The 18,747-nt window shown below is 33.5% G+C and overlaps 1 protein-coding gene across 1 annotated transcript; it reads left to right on the top strand.

Annotated features, from left to right (window-relative positions):
• Positions 1-2,357: 2,357 nt before the first annotated feature.
• On the top strand, positions 2,358-18,704 carry LOC147066374 (cilia- and flagella-associated protein 43). Its single transcript, XM_085956108.1, has 25 exons — positions 2,358-2,544; positions 3,086-3,214; positions 3,914-4,098; positions 4,206-4,308; positions 4,396-4,641; positions 4,761-4,890; positions 4,978-5,135; positions 5,381-5,522; positions 6,087-6,296; positions 7,841-8,052; positions 8,147-8,427; positions 10,081-10,291; positions 11,631-11,751; positions 12,735-12,853; positions 13,047-13,214; positions 13,630-13,931; positions 14,649-14,843; positions 15,091-15,219; positions 15,865-15,970; positions 16,613-16,771; positions 16,959-17,072; positions 17,407-17,550; positions 17,629-17,781; positions 17,951-18,087; positions 18,237-18,704. Exons 1-25 carry the CDS (start codon positions 2,359-2,361, stop codon positions 18,376-18,378), a joined length of 4,182 nt encoding a protein of 1,393 aa, XP_085812234.1. The 5' UTR covers position 2,358; the 3' UTR covers positions 18,379-18,704.
• Positions 18,705-18,747: the final 43 nt, after the last annotated feature.

Here is an 18,747-nt window from a genome sequence, read left to right as displayed (position 1 = left end):
TCAAACCAATGCGAGACGAGTTGTCACGCAACATGTCGATTGTCTCCTGAATGCCCTCGATTGAGTTGTCGAATAGGACAGTATACCATTATACTTTTTATTATTAATGGGTGTGGGGTATGACAATATCGATGATTACTTGTTTAGTCTTGTATGTTATGCAAATGGTATCTTCTTCTTTTTATACCATGCCCTAGCGGAGGTCAGCCACCATCAAGGCGATCTTAGCTTTGTCATCTGCTACCCGGAAGAGTTCAGTGGAGTTGCACTCGTACCAATCATGGAGGTTCTTACGCCATGAAATGCGGTGTCATCCTCTGCGACGCTTACCATTGTTCTTTCCTTGAATGACAAGCTGGGGAATGCTGTACTTTTGTCCTTTCATAATGTGGCTGAGGTACTGTAGTTTCCTGGTTTTGATACTACGCAGAACTTCTTGGTCCCTTTCCATTCGATTGAGAACTTCAACATATATCACCCGGTCAGTCGAAGGAATTTTGAGATTGCGTCTATACAGCCACATCTCGAAAGCTACAACTCTCCGTGACATCTGTTCTTCAACAAGCTGTTAATCGAAGATTAATCGAATCTCTTTGCATGTAACAATGTATTTCCCTCTATTGTAAAATTTCGGGTATCAGTCAAATGTTCCCTAATCGTTACTGTAATAAAATAATAATTGGTGGTAATAATAACATGTAAATTATGTATGGAGAAAAAACTTGTGTGAAATTATAATATGACTATAAATTTAAACCAAACAACTCATTCTAACACTTCAGTACTTACTTAAAATATATCATTTCACAGAGCATATCTACTGTAGATAGATTCATTATTAATGTAGGTGTGAATATTTACCTGGTGGTAGACATTATCTAGCATTTTGATCTGATGTTGACGCCAACAACATTATCCATTTTGCACGCGAACTAATTATTTCCTTATAAACTTAAAAATGAAAAACTATAAAAATACTAGCTGACCCGGCAAACGTTGTTCTGCCATATAAATTATTTATAGTGAATATTTTGGTTGTTAAATAAAAAATAACGAATGTATCGTAAGTGTGTGGGGATGGGATCTATGACAGAAAGAGGAATAGAGCGCTGTAGACGATGACCGCCGATAAATCTGTCATTCAACAACATAAATAATTTCGTTCTATTTGAAATACGAACGACGGTTAAATTTGTTCATACAAAAATAATATAATCGCGATTAAAAAATGGGAGGGTGAGGGTAGGAGGGTGAAAATTTGGAGTTATAGGTATTTTTTTATGCCAAATAATAAAAAAAATACAAAAAAAAAATTGTCAAAAAAATAAAAGAAAATTTTTCTGGATAGAGATACCCTAATCACCTAGCGGTATGAAATATACTTGTTGACCTATTCTCATACCTAACAAATATACATAAAAAAAAATCATAAAAATCGGTCGAGCCATTTCGGAGGAGTTCGACCACAAACATCGTGACACGAGATTTTTATATATATAGAGATAGTTCCCAAACCAATACTAAATTACAAAAATATGGGTCTTTTATATGAAAGTAGCTGTTATATTTCGTGAAATTGACACTCAATAATCATCCAATATCAGTTACCATAGATTAAAAGTGAAAAAGTTCTTAGAGGCATACAACGATATGTGGATATGATGTCATTGGAAAAATAAATAATTAGTGGCATATAACTACATGTCCACATAGTGTTATATGCCCCGGAATGAAAATGGATATAGTGTTATTTTATACACTACTATTTCTGCTAATATACCGAATTGGAGATACTATTATATACCCCTAGATAGAGGAAACAAACTTAAGTATTCCTGTGTTGAAAAGTCATTTTTGGAAAAAATGGACAGATGTCCTATGCCTCCCGGGTACAGAATTATATTTTCATACATTGGATGGGCTTTCCACCTAATGTTTTATAAATTACCATCTGGCTATATTGTCGAATACTGGTTTGTAAAAATTGATTAACTTTACTTATATATTTACTGTGTCAATACGTTTTTGATCACATCCTACCAACCTAAGTTTCTTCCATGAAACAGTCAAGTGGACAAAATTGGTAACATGGCTTTTGCACAAGCTAGAGCCAGATTTAAATGTAGATTGCTTTAAGATTCGGTGATGTCCCAAGGTAAATGGCTGATTGGAAAAATCTCATCTAAAAATTATAAATATATGTTCACATTCTTTCCTTAATTTTCTACCCTTGTGCAGAGCATTTCTTGTCAATCTCTGCGGGATGTCACCGTTAGGATTCATGTATAATGATGAAAGTTATGACACTGAAAATACTGTTATAGGCTATACAGAAATCATTATATTTTTAGGTGTAGTATGACCCAAAGCATATTTTGCCACAGTTCGGATAAGAAGCTCACCGTATGGGAAATTGTGCCATCTTATAAGTTGTGCTATCTACTTTCCCGGAAAGTGCACGGTGAAATCCCTATTATAGCAGATATTGCTTGGACATTGGAAGGACTTCTATATTTCATTGATAAAGATGCTAATCTGTACTTGGTAATTACAAATAAATTATTATATCACAATATGCATAATAATTTTTATATATGACTTCTTATTATGTAAACGTTGAGAACATGCTTTTTATTTTGACAATCAACTCCTTTAAAATGACATACTTTTCCGACCATGTCCGATCCTAATAAGATCATATGGGCCTCCAGAGAGTGTAGGTTTGTATTAACAGATTTTGTTTTTATGAGAAATGGATGTCAGCCACTTGCTCAACCTATTAGGTCCATACTAATACACAAATTGAAAAACAATATGTGTACTTGCTAGACCCAGGATTCGAACCTGGAACCCACAACGCGATAGGCCGACGCTTAAGCTGCGCTTATGTCAACACTGTTGACATACTTTGCGGTAGGTAAATAACCATTTTTACCATTACCATTCCCACCCTTAAAACAATGTGTGTTTTTTTTGATAGATGCGGGATTCAAACCTGCAGCCGCGGCTTTAAAATATGGCACTCTCACACTATTCAACCATTGAAGAAATTAAATATTTTTAATGTGTAATGCTATATTTTAAGGTGTCTTCTGATGGAATAGGTATGATTTATACGAAAGAATGGTCTTCAAGTAAAATTGGCTCACATACCCCGTTTTTGGTATTTTACAAAAATGGCTTCGTTATTTATGGACCTGAGATGACTGTTAAGGTAGGAAATCATACCAATTTTAGGTCTAATAACGGTTACATGATTGTTATTAGTGATTATGTATTATGAGTATTATTATGATTTAACTTCCTATATAATAATATGGGCATCGTGACGAACCATATGGGGTGAATCTGTTCTTTCATTTTAAATCTGTACCATTTCTCACAGTAATTATAATTTCTAACAAATCTTAACTCATTATCCCTAAAATTACATTTCTAATCGAAGGGTGTAATATAAAACCATAATTTGAAGCGTAAGTTGAAAATATAACCAATTTTGTAACCTACATCGCATCGTTTATTCTCACTTAAACTATGTCACCGATTTCAACATCGTAAGCTAGCTAGAAAATGATGATATTATATTAGTGAGACACCTGTGTCATTTTTCGATGACACATTAAGCTCTTAGAATATGTACCTATCTAAAAAAAAATTAAAAGTACATTCATAATTTGTAACACTGGCAAAATCTAACATCCCTAAAGTGGCACTTTCGATATTTTCGCTTGATAAGTGGTCCTTGGTGGAAAAATAGAGCACAAGCATCACTGTATAATAATATTATCTTTTAGATTGTGTGTACTTGTTTGAGAGTCTAAAATGTTGAGAAAAAAAAGAGGAAGAACACAATAATATGGTGACAACCCAAAAATCTAGAGAACTATTTTTGAAAACAAATATGTACTTTCAGCACATAAAAAAGGTAAACAAGGAATGGATAGAATATTGGAATTACACACCTAAATCCCCAATTGGTAAAATAATATCAGGAGGATTTGGTGAAAATTTGGTATTCATTACAGTCGATGGATGTGTTGTAAAGCTATCTTATGAAAATAACACAGTTGCTGCAGTAAATATTTCATTTTGGCCAAGGTATGTTATGTGAACCGATAAAAATAATAATAATTATCACAACCGTTAGTAAGTTACATTAATTTGTATTTTTTCGTAAGCACCAGTGACACCATTTTCATTTCAAGGTTCATCAATTATTTTGGAATCGTTCACCCGTCCGGGGATGCAATTGTCACCGTTGATTCCAATAATGTTATGTGCTTATGGAAAAGCTCAAATGGAGATTTGGTAATTAATATCTTTCAAGTAATAAGTATGTCGATATCTGTACAATATTATTATCAATAATCATTGTGAATCATTAATAATTGACAGGAATCGAAGATAAAGTTTCGTGACACAATATATTACATCGCTTGTTCACCTATCACCTCTATTGTTGCTATATGCATTGGCAGCGAGAGAAAATATGGTGTAGCATTAATTGCGGCTGACTCAAAATTATCATATTTATGTTCAAAATGTGTGACAGATCAAAAACTGGATAAAATATTTTGGTCAGATGACGGAAGCATGTTAATTGCGGTCACTCTGTCTCCCGGACACGTGTTTAGTTTTGAGGTAAATTTTGTTTATACTAGATTTGCTTTTTCATTATTAGAAGTATTATAAAACCGGGCTCGCCAATCAGATTGGCATTTTCTAAATTATAATATAAGTTATTATATTTTATTTCACAGATACAAACTGATACCTCATTGGAGTTGGTAAATTTTATTGAGATAAAAAATACTTTGCTGGACTGCCGTTTGATGGCTACTGAGGAAAACATGTATCTGAATTGTTTGGTACATTCTAACAATTCCATCGGTAACAACACTTTACCATTATCAAAAATATTATGTAATATCAAAGTATAATCAAATATTACAAAGAGGATTATTTCCATTTTTGTAGAAAAAAAGTTTATCTGCTACGACTTGCATACCGGTGATATTTGTGGAATTTTGGGTGAAATAAATCAATCTATTCGGAAATTCGTGATTTTTGAAAAAAATATGTTTGCCGTTTCATATTTACCAGAAAGCATTCATGTCCTTCAAGTAACAATTGATGTAAGTGTACAATTCATATTTAAAATACCTACGTCCACAAGTAGTACATCTTTTGTTGTGAATCTATTGATTCGCAGTTACAGATAATTTTTCTCAAATATCGATAATTAAATTAATTTTTTGTAGTATCCAAAAAGTGTTGCAGTAAACCTTCACACTAATCTTTTTGTTTCCAACACATATGTACACACTTGTGTGATCGTCAGGCTATATAATTCTTGAATATGTATAATCTTATTTTACAGAATGAAGTATTCAATGTGACATTAACGGATGTAATTGATATAAATCACAATCTTCGTGGAATATCTATTGCTAAAGGATTGCACGGTTTACTGTCTTGGGGTCTGGATGGAAAGATTATTTATCGGGATTCTTCTACTATCAGCAAGTTTTCTTTATGAATCTATTGCACATTAAATGAATTTGATTTTGCTACATATATTAAGTAGAAATGGAAAAAATGATAGTATAGTGAAGTTAATTTTCGATTTCTTGGTCTAGATACGAAAATCAATGTCTTATCAATCCAAAACATCTATGAACCTATTAAAACCTATGTAACGTGTTGAACATTTACGGAACGCAAATGAGTCATCTTTATGTATGTAATAATAATCCATTAATATACAGTAATTTCATTCAAATGCATAAAATTATTTTACCATCATCAATGAAGTGGAAAACAATGATTATGATATTAAAAAATTACCACAGTTCGCAACACGGTTAGCATGACATGACCCTGATAAATCGAGAGTCAGCTCCGCCTAATTAAATTTGTTTTGACTATAAAAACATACCAGTTTTTGAATATATTTCAATTTTTATGTCGCAAACTTTTTTTAAATAATTGAAAAATTATAGCGGTAAAAAATATTCACTGTCCGTATACTTTATTCATGTTAGAAATAATTGTTACATAATGAATGAAATTATATGTGTTTCCAGAATACGAAATCAATGTCGCCCATCGTTTCGGTGAATGTATAAAATATGCCATGATAGATCCCCATGAAAGGTATATTGTCTCGATATCTCAAAAGGGAAATCTCTCTGTTCATAATATTACGAACACATTAATTGATAACAGATGCAAAGCAAAAACACAATTCCAACTGGAGGAAACTGTTATGATGAAATTACTTAATGAAACTGATGGTAATATGTATTCTTTTTTAACAAGGAACATGTTTTACTCATGATCTCCGACACAAAAGCGTTACGAAAAATAGACGTAGAATAACTATAGACGCGCAGCCCGCCCGCGACCCGCGCCCTGCCCCGATTATTTTCATTTTACGTTCAGTAGCCTACATTCTGTGTGACATATTGTTCGTCTGTTATTACTTCTTTAGTTTTATTATTGTAATTACATAATTTTCAGAAAAGTAAAATTGTTTGAATCCTTTGGATTCGGTTACTTTGACAAATAAATTTTCTTTCGAATTTGGACAACCAGCATTCAGAGAATCAGTAGACAAAGCATGTTCCATGTTTAATAATTTTAGCCATCAGGGTTTAAGTAACCATCACCTGAGGGGCCCAAGGGGGCGAAGCTCCCCGCGAGGCGCAAAGCGCCGAGTTTTCATTGGCACTACACTCGTTGTGGTTTTTGGCTACCTTCTGAAGAGGTTTCACTATAGTTTTTTTTTTTATAAAAAATGGATGTTAGCCACTTCTCCACCTAATAGGTTCATGCAGGATCTTCAGCACCCCACGACTTCGTAAATGTACACTTTACCACTCATTCATAGTGGGCGCTTAGTGCTAAAAAGCTAAAAAGAAGTTATGGTCAGTGAACCTGAAAGAACATTATGTAAATATCCTGTAGAGGACAATAAATAGGACAGCTCAAATTATTTGCAATTTCCATATTGTCATACCTGCTTTTCCCAGCAGTATTTTGAACTCATCATTGCTATCAAAATAATTAAATAGGTACTCCGAAAGAGGATGGGAGGGGGCTTAGTGGCAGTACTTCTTTGCCAGAATAGATAGAAAATGTTTTAAAGGTAGGTACATGTTAATAAAGTGAAAACACACTATTTGACAGCACCACCTTAGTTTATTCAGTCACTTGACGTAGATAGAAAAATTATTGAGCCAAGCAGATAATGACAAATTATTTATGTCGAGTGATCTCTGAATGTCTTTAAAAGAAGGTCAGTTTCTTCTACATTAAATGCAAAAGTTCCCAGCCCTCCGAGCACTCTAGACAAGGATAGAGAGTTATGATGAAGGGAGAAGCATGTCACTATACACGCCCTTTTGCAAAAAAACAAGTTAATGTGGGCACGTTGAAACGTGGCTAAAACTTAAATCCTACTTTCGTGGAACCCTGATGTCTTCATTTGGTGATGGTACTTACCCGATGTACTTACTTACCAAATGTATATTAATAAACTGGGGTGTGGTTCTGATAAAATGTGTTGATCTGTCACAAAGGTCTTCTAAAAAATGTGGCATCACAAAACCAGCAAAATAAAGAAACTCATTTTTTTCTGAAATTGATAATTTTTACCTAATGGAGGTGTAATTAGACAGGGCGAAAACATTTTATGATAAAATGTGACGAGGGGGAATTGATAATGCCCATAATCGTGCGGCATCGTATATGGAAAGTCCGCTGATAAAAAATTAATTACAATATTATTGCATTTTATTTATTTACGTACAATAAAATATATTTTACAATTACTTAGTAACATGGATGGATACTATGAAAATTCAAGCGGAGAAAGAAGTTACTTCTGACTGGGCCATTGAACGTGACCAAATAATCGAAGAATACAAAACTATCCAAAACAAATTAAAACAACTTATCGATGAAAATATTAATGCTCCTCCTCTTCATAAGCTTCCGATGATTACATTCAATTTAGATACTCAGGCACAAGAACTAATAATCAAAAAGGTAAATGATTTCTTTCTTAAAAACATTATAAAACCTTGTGAGTATTAATTATACAAACCACCTTTCTATCAGTTTCCTATTTTTGTATTTGAAGGCTTCTGAAGAATGTAGTAAAACACAAATTCAAATGGAAGAGCGCATCAAAGCACAAGATAATGTCTGTCAGTGGATAAAACAGAAATGTTGGGATCCCACCAACATAAAAGGCAAAGAGTTACATGGTATATTCAGCAAGCACTTTGTGGAGAACTATGCTCTTTTATTACCCAACGATGATCAACAACAAGTGTCCATTATTGAAAAGCTCAGACATATCGAAACAAAAACAGTTCAAAATGTTTTCCTGCCGTGGATAATGAAGTCAAACATTACAAGGTAACGTAAACCACAATTTCCACTCGAAGACATAGCATATGAACCTCCATAGTATAGAGGTTTTTTTAACAAACTTTTTGAACCAAAGAGTATGACTATAGCAAAAGGAAGTCTTATGAAATTTTAGTATTAAAATACTTGATGTCATTTCTCGAACGTTGTTAGTGTAGAGGTCGTTGTTAGAGCAAAATTAATACATACTTCGTAAGTTGGCAAATTGAATTGGTAATTGAATGGTTATTGTTTATAGCCGCCATATTTGTTTTCACTTTTTGATATGAATGACAAACGCATTTGATATTTTTGTGAGTGTTCATCTAAATATTCTCCATATATCTTGGCAATATCTACACCAATGGTTTCTAAACTATACGTTACTTCGCCTCCTTTTTAAAACAATCTAATCTTGGCACCTCCCCCCCTTTATTTCATAAAATACATTTTTACACAAAGTGCTTTTTTTATACCAAACGGGCTCGATATATGGATTTCATTGCATCTAATGCAGAAAATTCCGTTTCGCATAAATATGATGTTACAAATGATAGCAATTCCTACTTGCATTGCTTTTCTTGACAAAGTATTATATTATTCTTCAGTTCGATTCAACCAAAATTGAACAAAGGTTTTTGTTTCCATATAGCCATTTTTATTAATCAGGAAATACACTACAGATAATTATAAAATAAAATTCTGCATGTGAATTATCATCAATCACACACACCACACAATCATATCAAATTGTAAAATTGTATCACACAGACAAATGTATTATAAAATGTTAATATTCTGTAACTGAAAGAGCGCCGCACGCGACTTTTTTTACTAATAGAACGAAATTTGTGGTGTGTGTTTATCTCACTTAACTGGTCGATCCGCAACACCCGGCCCCCAGGCTCGAGTCCTGTCAGCCCCCCTCTTGTGGGGCCATGCATAATAGTATAGAAATGAGGTATAATAAAATTAGTCTCCATATCTTCATACAGGTTTGCAAACAACCTAACTTTTATAGGACTGTTTTTTATGAAGTTTATAACTAGCTGCCATTTTATAAACTATGCACTTGCAAACTGCAAACCTGTGGCTACATTATTGTGTTAAACTTTTCGCGCTTCCCTTTGCAACAGTCTGCGCCTCCCCAGGGAGGCGCACCCCCCAGTTTGGAAATCGCTGATCTACACAATGTTCTGTTAAATCTGCAAACTTGCCTATGTTTCTCATTTTCCCTCATCACCCCATTTATTGCCATATTATGACATTTAAGGTTGAGAACCAAATACATGAATTCGGCATAACAATAGTATAAATAATTCACGAACTTGAATGTTTGAGTAAATCAAAAATTGTGTTGAATTTAAATATTAGATCAGAAGTCCCCTTTTCAGCTACATTTCTCAAATGTATGAATTTATGTGCTATCTGCCAAACGAAGTTTTCATTAATGTCTTTGTGTTCACCAAACACTGTGGGTATTGTTTATTGAAATTTGATTTTCGTGGTTGCCCAATTTAAACCGGCAACCTAACACGGGCTTAGACCAACTTATGATCTACAGTGGGTATATGATTGCAATGAACATTTGCATTATACATTCAGGAAAATGTCGGTGTGGTAATGTTATTAATAATATCATTATAAATCAATGTGTTTCAGACCAACGTCAAACATTCAATTGTTTGATCAAAAACCATCTCAGCTGAGAAATATTTCATTTCTTGATGACAACATTGAGTATCCGGATGAATATTTGTGGCGTTTACGTTGGAGTACTGCTCATTTATTTGTAACACCGCCGTCATATTTTTATTCCCAGTTACAAGTTCATACAAATCTACAAATACACTGGCAAACTATCATTACAGAAGTTAGTACATACCTGTACCGCACATTATAACGTCAATGTTATATTTCTATATGCGAGATGTAAACTACAGTAAGTCCAAATTGACAACTTTGTGTATGGTCCCAATATTAAAGCTCGGTTTGTTAAAAATAAATAGGATTTCAAGTTATACACATTTATATTTTTATAAAAATCAATGTTTTTTAAAATAAATTATTATACAATAGCATATAGAAAATAATAACATATAGAAAACTTATTAAACTAAATTTTAATAAGAATTATGACCATAAAATAATATGTAATATGTTGGGATCCTTTAACAAATTCACATTTCATAACATTTTTTTAAAATTGTAAGTTTATCTTTGACTAAAAATAAAAAATATTTTTGTTTTTAATGTTTTTAGATACATATTATTTATTAATTAATACAGTTTAATTTGCAAATTATTAAAAAAATGTCTCAAATTGCAAGCTTTGTATTTTTCCGTTAGGTGCATCTGGTAGGTAGAGGATTTGCCTTAAGGTACTAACATTGTTTTTTCCATGTCCGATCCTAATAAGATCATATGGGCCTCTACCGAGTGTAGGTTTATATTAACAGATTTTGTTTTTATGAGAAATGGATGTCAGCCACTTGTTCAACCTATTAGGTTAATGCTCTAACTCAAACACAAATTAAAAAACAATATATTGTGTACTTGCCAGACCCAGGATTTGAATTTGGAACCCAAGTTTATAGGCCGACGCTTAAGCCGCTCGGCCATCATGGAGTCATTTCTTACCTAATATGTATAATAAATAATATATTTTTAAAACCTAAAACTAGTTTTTTAAAGTTTAAGTTAATATTATATAATAGTTACATTTTTATACAAATTCTTTTCAATTTAATTTTGACGGATAGCTAGGTTAACACTGCTTACTGCGTTGCTGTCAAAAATGCTTCTCCCGCTAAAACAAACGGTCGCTTACGAGCCGTACAAATGCGGCGTTGCCATTCGTATTTTTTTTAACGGCATTCAGACAATGTTGCCGGTCAAATATTTAACATTATTTAATTATTTTCGCAATCAACCCTTACTATTTGTTGATTTGATATCGATTTGGGCCTCTCCAGATTCACAGAGACATCCCCAAATGGGGGCCATTTGGGAATGTGACAGTATATATTTATTATGAACAGCATCCATCCAAACGAAAGTCAGCGCACACTACTGATAACAAATAACTCATATTTACTCGATTTGGACTTACCATAGTTTACCTCTATTACCTTCCGGTTCAATGAATTCTTCCTTATTACAAAAGTGTTACATAAATATAAAACTAAACCATCATTGATTATCATTGGCAGGATGTAACTCATATGCTCCAATTGTGGTTCAATAAACAATTCGACGAAATGATGACCGTAAAAGAAAAAGAAGTCACTCTGGTTGAAGAAAAAAATAAAAGATTGAAAGAAATTATTTCAGGTAAGTGTATAATATTATACATTGAAATACTCATCTCAGGAAGTGTTTGCTTCAAATATCTATTTCCGATTTCCTTCTTACCTCTACAGCGCTACAATACACTCAAAAGTGACACCGAACCAATTCCGAGCAGTATTCTACCCACAGTCTACGTCACGAGTACTCTTACAAGCAATCGCGCAATAATCATCCCGCTTTCTATGACGCACAGTGTAGCTACAGGTGTTCTTAAAAGTTGCCAACGAGTTAGTGCACGTGGTGGGATTCACATCCTCTAAAGACAACCCAGACGGTTAATGCCTATGTGCCCACACTTCTGCCTTTCCTACCCTACCGTAAAATTCACTCAAATTTACAACTGGGGAGGTTTTCGCAATAGTATGGGGAACAAAATTTCCTGGAATGTATTAGTAAAGTATCGATGACATTGAGCTACTTTACAAGCTACAAGCCGGCGAATTTACAATCTGCTTGTAAACTCGCCCAGTATCATCATCGAACTGGCTAACAAGCAGATTGTAAACAATCTACCGAGAAAAGTTGAAAGCCGGGCTTTACTCGCTACTCGCTGGCGTGTGGGCCGATCTGCCTCTACACAGTAGAGCGATAGTGGCAAACCTGCCAGTAAAAAAACTAACTACTCAATACATCCTGTCAAATAGTACCAAAAATGATGTTTTAAGATACATAAAGTATAATATCCTATGTACCCTTTCAATATTGGGGTCTGGCGTAAATCCCAATGAACTTTTATTTACATTTACCGCAAATTAAAGAAACAACATATGGTTTCAACTCGCTAGCTTGTTGGCTTCTGAGCGAGTGGAAAGTTTTGTGTGTCATCATCACTATTGCACTAGCTGACTCGCCCGCTTTTAAACTTGCCGGCCAGCAGCTTGTAAAGTAGCTCAATGTCATCGAGCCTTAAATGTATTAATTTGAAACTATGCTTTTATATTCACTTAATTCACATATTTTTTCAGAGTTAAATATATTGAATGAATTACGCTGCAGTAAAGAAGTGATAAACATTATTGTTAACGAACCCAAATGGGCACGAGAAGAAATTCCAAAGAAGATTGTTGAGGTTGAAGATGATGAGGTGAGTTTAGCACTGCCTTACTGAGTTGTTGCTTGGCCGTTATCCGTTTACCGAGCATTCATGCATTCATTGCAATTTACACGCTCTTGTCTACTTCGTAACTCATCAGTTTTCTTTTGTATTGCACGCCTTATATTATGATTGTAGGAGCATCACATTATTTTTTTTATTACTTACTATTTTTATGTTCTAGGTAAGTATTTCACCATACATCAGCCCGAGCCATATTCAGGTTGACACGTCTAATATGAATCTGAAAGATAATTTTCGCGAAGAAGCGCTGATGGAAATGATGGATGGGACTTTGGAGAAATTGTGGCATGAAGAAATCAAGAAGTCAATACCGCAACCACCATGTATGGTAAGAACATTTGTCGCCGTTTGTGCAAAACTCACTATCAACAGTAAAATTGTCAGTTTTGAGTTTAATTTCTGAAGAAAATGTTTTTTTAAATACATGAAGGTGGGACAACATCATGCGAGCAAGCAAATGTGCCAGATGTCTTGATTTTTTACATACTTTTATATTCTCAAAACTGTTTCTGCTCATAGTACTTTAATAGTGCATAATAGTGAATATCTTTTAGTATAGTAGGTCAATTAGTTATTAATCATTATGACTGTTACGTACTGCTGCTACTACACTTTTGTTTTACTACTTTTTTTTGTAAAATTGGATGTAAATTTACAGATGTTGTCAATTATTATCAGGAAGGATCTTGCTATATTCATAATATATAATATTATATAGATTAAATGTGTAAATATTTTCTCAGATTGAAAAAGATACTGAAGATCTTGACGTAGAAGACTTGAAAGAGATTTATGAGTGGGAAAAAAAAGTTGAATTCAGGAATTCTGAACGAGAAAAGTATCGCAAACTTTTGAGATCAGAATATTCTAAGCTGTCTGCTTCGCTTAATGAAGGAATTGTCAGATTCAACCAGAAAGTGAACGATATTTACGTTCTGAAACTGAAGGTAGAATCGGCCATCGGTCAAGAAGATTTGCGCTTGATGCGATTACGTCTCGGCAATCTCAGTAGGATAGAAGCCACTGAAGTAATCAATCAACTGGAGTGAGTAAAAAAAAATAATTACGTTTGCCTACTTATTTTATGACAGCATTATTCACTCAGGGGGTACAGGACTGATTAACAATAAATAAAAATATTCTGAAACACCTGAAATGTGTGTAACCATACTACGTACTAATTACAAAGTGAACCATTTGAAGCGATGATTTATCCAACTTTTTACTTAAACGTGTTTTGTACTTTTAAGACACTTAGTACCTAACTAAAGTAAAAGTTCTTATATTGTTGTTGTCGGCAAATGTATCAAGGGTGAAAGTGTCACAATTTTTTTATAATGTTAGCAAATTCACGGCTCACAATAGAGCATGAATAGAGTTCCTACTAGTGTCAGTGCTACCAAGGTAAATAAATGTTACTCGATGCGTCTCAGTGAAGCCGTCACGATATATTTTCCATCAAATCATGGAGCATGAAATGCCTCACTCATTAATTTACTTCCAATGATTAACGGAACGCGTGACAATTTGTCACTGAACACACAACACCTGTAAGAAGGGTCTTATACCACACAAAAAAGATAATTCACTGAAAGCAATTCCAATTTAATTGTAGAGGATGATTTGTAGTAAAATAAAGTAGACGTACATGTATTATGGGGTACAAAAATAAGAATGGCGTTCTTTGGGGGCATGCGATCAAACAAGGTTGGATAATGTTTTATGAGATACCTATCTTACATTTTGTTGTGATTTATAACAGATCGGAGATATATGATATGCAATTGGAGCAAGAGCGAGTCCAAAGAGAAATAAATGAGATTCAATTTCAACTGAACGAGTGTCACGCAGCTTATGAGGCCTTCACTACACGTGACAGGATGCTCGAAAAAAATTTCAAATCAAATTTCTCAGAAGTTTCACCAATTGTTTTAGATTTGTGCAATAAACTATTCAAGTAAGTTATCTATTTCATGCATTATTTAAATTCTCTTTTTCTTAATAGCAGAATTAAGAAATTAGAAACTTGCTATTGCAATAAAATATATTCTTCAATTTCTAAACATTTCAAAAGTTTTGCCTTCTAGCGGTCAAAGATATTGTAATAAAATTGTATTGTTAATATTTTTATTACTTGACAAGCTATATTATTATTGATGTGTTATCATTAAAATATTTTCAATGAAATTCTTTTACCTTTTCAGAAAACGACCAAAGTTTCAATTATTTAGAGCCACAATGACAGTTGGCGTGTTGGGTGAAATGGCGCAAGCCTGTCTAACAAAAGAAAGGCCTCCACTTATGCATCACGATTGCATGGACTATTTAAAAGCGTATGATCTCCTCTATAGAATTTTATGTTAAACTTATAGACCCTCCAGGCGTTCCAAATTAATTGACCTGACATATAATTTATTTCAGTCTAGATGAGTTTAGGTCAGCCCTACCAAATCGGATGTTGCCTCCAGATAGCAGTGGCGAAGGGTGGAGATAGGCTGTCAAGATTCAACATTTAGTTCAATGAAAACAAATATGTATGACTGACAAAGTTTAGTGTGCACTATTTATGGTGGATCTTAACAGCTTACCTTCACCCTTCACCAGTGCCAGATAGTCTGATTTTGTCAGTTGATGCTTGCTTTCTGAACAGAACACATGCATCTATGCCTATTTTATTGGAAAAAAACCAAAATTTTGGGATAGCGCAATTAACGGTGCTAGCTATTAATATTATATTAAGGAAAAAAGTCGGCTAAATGGCTAATGGAATGAAAAAACGTACCCACATGAACTGATGTTTAAGACTGACATTTGGGTGGCTCGGCCTTCCCAACATCACCATAATTATAGTATTGTCACCCGACAACAGATGACCAGATATCAACCGAATTAGCCCCAATTCGCAACCAAATCAGAATGTTTGGAGGATTTATATAGATCCAAATGAAATATTGATTTTGTTATTGCTTACTTTTCAGATTGGATCAGTTAGATTCTATACATAATATGCCACCCGTCATGGATGAATCAGTGTGGTCATGCATGTGCAAGCTTCGTAGAATAAAAGTTGATAACGAAATCAAGGTGAATAATGATTGAAGAGAGTTTCCGTACTAACTTGTACAAATAGCATACTTTATTAATTAGAGTCAAAATTTTGAGCTTATTATCTCAGTTGGCAAAAATATTATCTTATCTATAAATGCAAATCATGGCCCCCGCATCCTGATGCAGCCCCCCAGGCCAGGATCTTTGGCGAGTCCACCTACCTATCGCTAAGGTTAAGGGCAGTGTTATGCTCTACACTAGTGAGTGATTCCCAAATTCTTCACGAGAATTATCATTCAAGTGTATCGATTATATCACATCAAATTGCAACGCACAAGCACATATTTAAAATATTTAATCGTCCTGAGGTAAAGTGCTTTTTTTTTTACCACTTGAGTAAATTTGTGATGTGTGTTAATCTCACTCAACTGGTCGCCCCGCCACGCCGTGCCTCCAGGCTAGAGCCCTGACAGCCCCCCCCCCCTCCACTTGTACAAATATTCAATTACTTATAGTATTTTCTTTTTGTTATAGTGTTTCATATTGTCCGTGACAGCTGTCAGTTACAGTTAGTAGTAATTAATATTAATGTATACAATAAATAATCTAATAATCAAAAGCTTATAAAAAAGTAAACGTTTCCATTCAAAAACGAGTTGCGTGAAATAATTATTGCAGATGCAAGCGGCGTGCGTTGAAATAGCAGAAGTAGAAGCAGCAGGAGTGATGTGGCAAAAAAAGAATTTAGCTTTGAAAACGGCCATGCAACGGATAAGACATGACATAACACAAAAGCATGCAAACCTAGAGAGTCAAACAAGAAACGTTTCTATTCAAGTATGAAGTATTTATTTATATTCAAGAACTGTGAAATGCATACAACTTTTGCATTTATTTGATAAAATTAATAATCGCATATCAAAAGTAAGAACTAATTTTCACATATCTACCAAAAACTTTGAAGCAATTAGTTTAATATACATACTAACATACTTTTATTGATGCTAATAATATGTTTTTAAAGTTCATTATAAGAAGCGGATTGGTGGAGATAGAGACAACTGGACATGAGGACGATTTTAAAAATGCAATTCTTATCAAACAACATGAAATTGAATCTATTAATCAGGAAATTTTGGTATGTTTTTTATTTTCCAATACTAATAGGATCATATGGGCCTCCACAGAGTGGAGGTTAGTATAAAAAGAATTTTGTTTTTACGACAAATGGATGTTAGCCACTTACTCAACCTATTAGGTCCATACTCTGACTTCAAACACAAATTGAAAAATAATGTGTTTATCAGCCCCATGATTCGAACCTGGGATCCATGACATTATAAGCCGACATAGTTAGTATTAGTAGCCGTGGGCATAGTTAGTAAATATATCCATATATTTCTTAGAATATGTATTTCATAATTTATTAGATAGTAATGCACATAAAATACAGTATATTTTTATGATTGTAGAAAGCCGGAAGTCTGAAATTAAAAGCTATGAGAACTGCGTCAGGTTTTAAAAAACATATACTGTCAATGGAGTGGGAACACGCAAAATTAAAAATGAAAATCAGGCATCTCGAGCAAGACCTTTATCATTTTGAAAGAATAAAAGTAAGATACAGCCCAAATCATTAATATGTTTTGTCAACTTTTAAGAGAAACTTAAAAATTTTAACGGTTTTCATACAGGTCACCAAAGAAGTACAGGCATATTTAAAAGACACAATTAAAAAGCATTCTGACTACCAAGATAATCTTGTTGTCGAACAACAAATAGAAGCCACAAAATTATCCTTTAATAAGCAGCTATATCAACGAATGAAAACTGGAGAAGAGTTAGAGGTAAAATATGTTTCATTTAAGTGACCACCACATTACAAAAAAATATTTCAAAAAAGTAATATATTGTAATGATACATTCCATTAAAACTTGATCAGTTTTTATGAAAATGACAGATTGAAAGGTTGCTCGATCCAGTTTATTTTAATAAGTCTATTTTTATCATTGCAGATGAAAATAGGTTACGTCCACACTCAAATAAAAATTGTCGACGACTTCATTGCTCGTCTGAAGCTAAAAATTTCAGAGAAGCAGCAGAATACTGATCCGTTGAAACGCAATCAGAGAAAAAAGATACTGACAAAGAGGTAAGTAAATGAGTAATAATATTATATAGGTTTGTGTTGACAATATTGATTCAACTTTTGTAGTCAGACATCTTCCTAATGACGTATAATGCATGAACATAAGAACTTATGGTAAGAAATATCATGACAATGAATTACCGCTGTTATAGAATGGAGTTATTCGTGTGGAGGAGCAGACTTGTCAGCGAGGTGCAAAAACAACATACAGCGATAATATTGCTTCAAACAGAACTGGAGCTTCAGCGCCTGAGGACATACCCGACATTATCAGTGCTGCAGACATTTCATTGAAATAATTTCTATTCAAATTTCTTCAACAACAATGAGGAGTATGTAGTAAGCGAGATGCAGACAATATGGGTATAGAAATATACTTAACCTTTCTTTTTTGTTAAAATTTGTTTTATTGAAAATTAATAAAATTATAATAAATACTTAATCCTAATAATAAATAACCTAAGATATTAATTATCATTATTATAATAATTTAAGTACTGATAATCAAAACATTAACATTCTATTGTGCATTCAATTAACATCAGACTTACATCATTTCAAATTACCTATTTATTTTAATTATTATTTATCCAATAAGTACATAATATTTTGAGTTAAAAACATCAACATGTAATAAGTCATACCTATGTATGAGTATGTGTA

This window comes from Rhyacophila brunnea, unplaced genomic scaffold (assembly GCF_057557595.1).
Source record: "Rhyacophila brunnea isolate RB1 unplaced genomic scaffold, BYU_Rbru_1.0 scaffold_5, whole genome shotgun sequence".
NCBI lineage: Eukaryota > Metazoa > Arthropoda > Insecta > Trichoptera > Rhyacophilidae > Rhyacophila > Rhyacophila brunnea.
Note: the sequence above shows the minus strand (reverse complement) of the source record. Positions and strands in the feature narration are given on the sequence as shown.

Bases quoted from the DNA above. Each gene is read 5' to 3' on its own strand.
- LOC147066374 (XM_085956108.1), top strand. From the start codon at position 2,359: ATGACCCAAAGCATATTTTGCCACAGTTCGGATAAGAAGCTCACCGTA. The intron at 4,642-4,760 runs GTAAATTTTGTT...TTTATTTCACAG, and splicing joins GACACGTGTTTAGTTTTGAG to ATACAAACTGATACCTCATT. The intron at 15,220-15,864 runs GTATGATCTCCT...CTTACTTTTCAG, and splicing joins TGCATGGACTATTTAAAAGC to ATTGGATCAGTTAGATTCTA.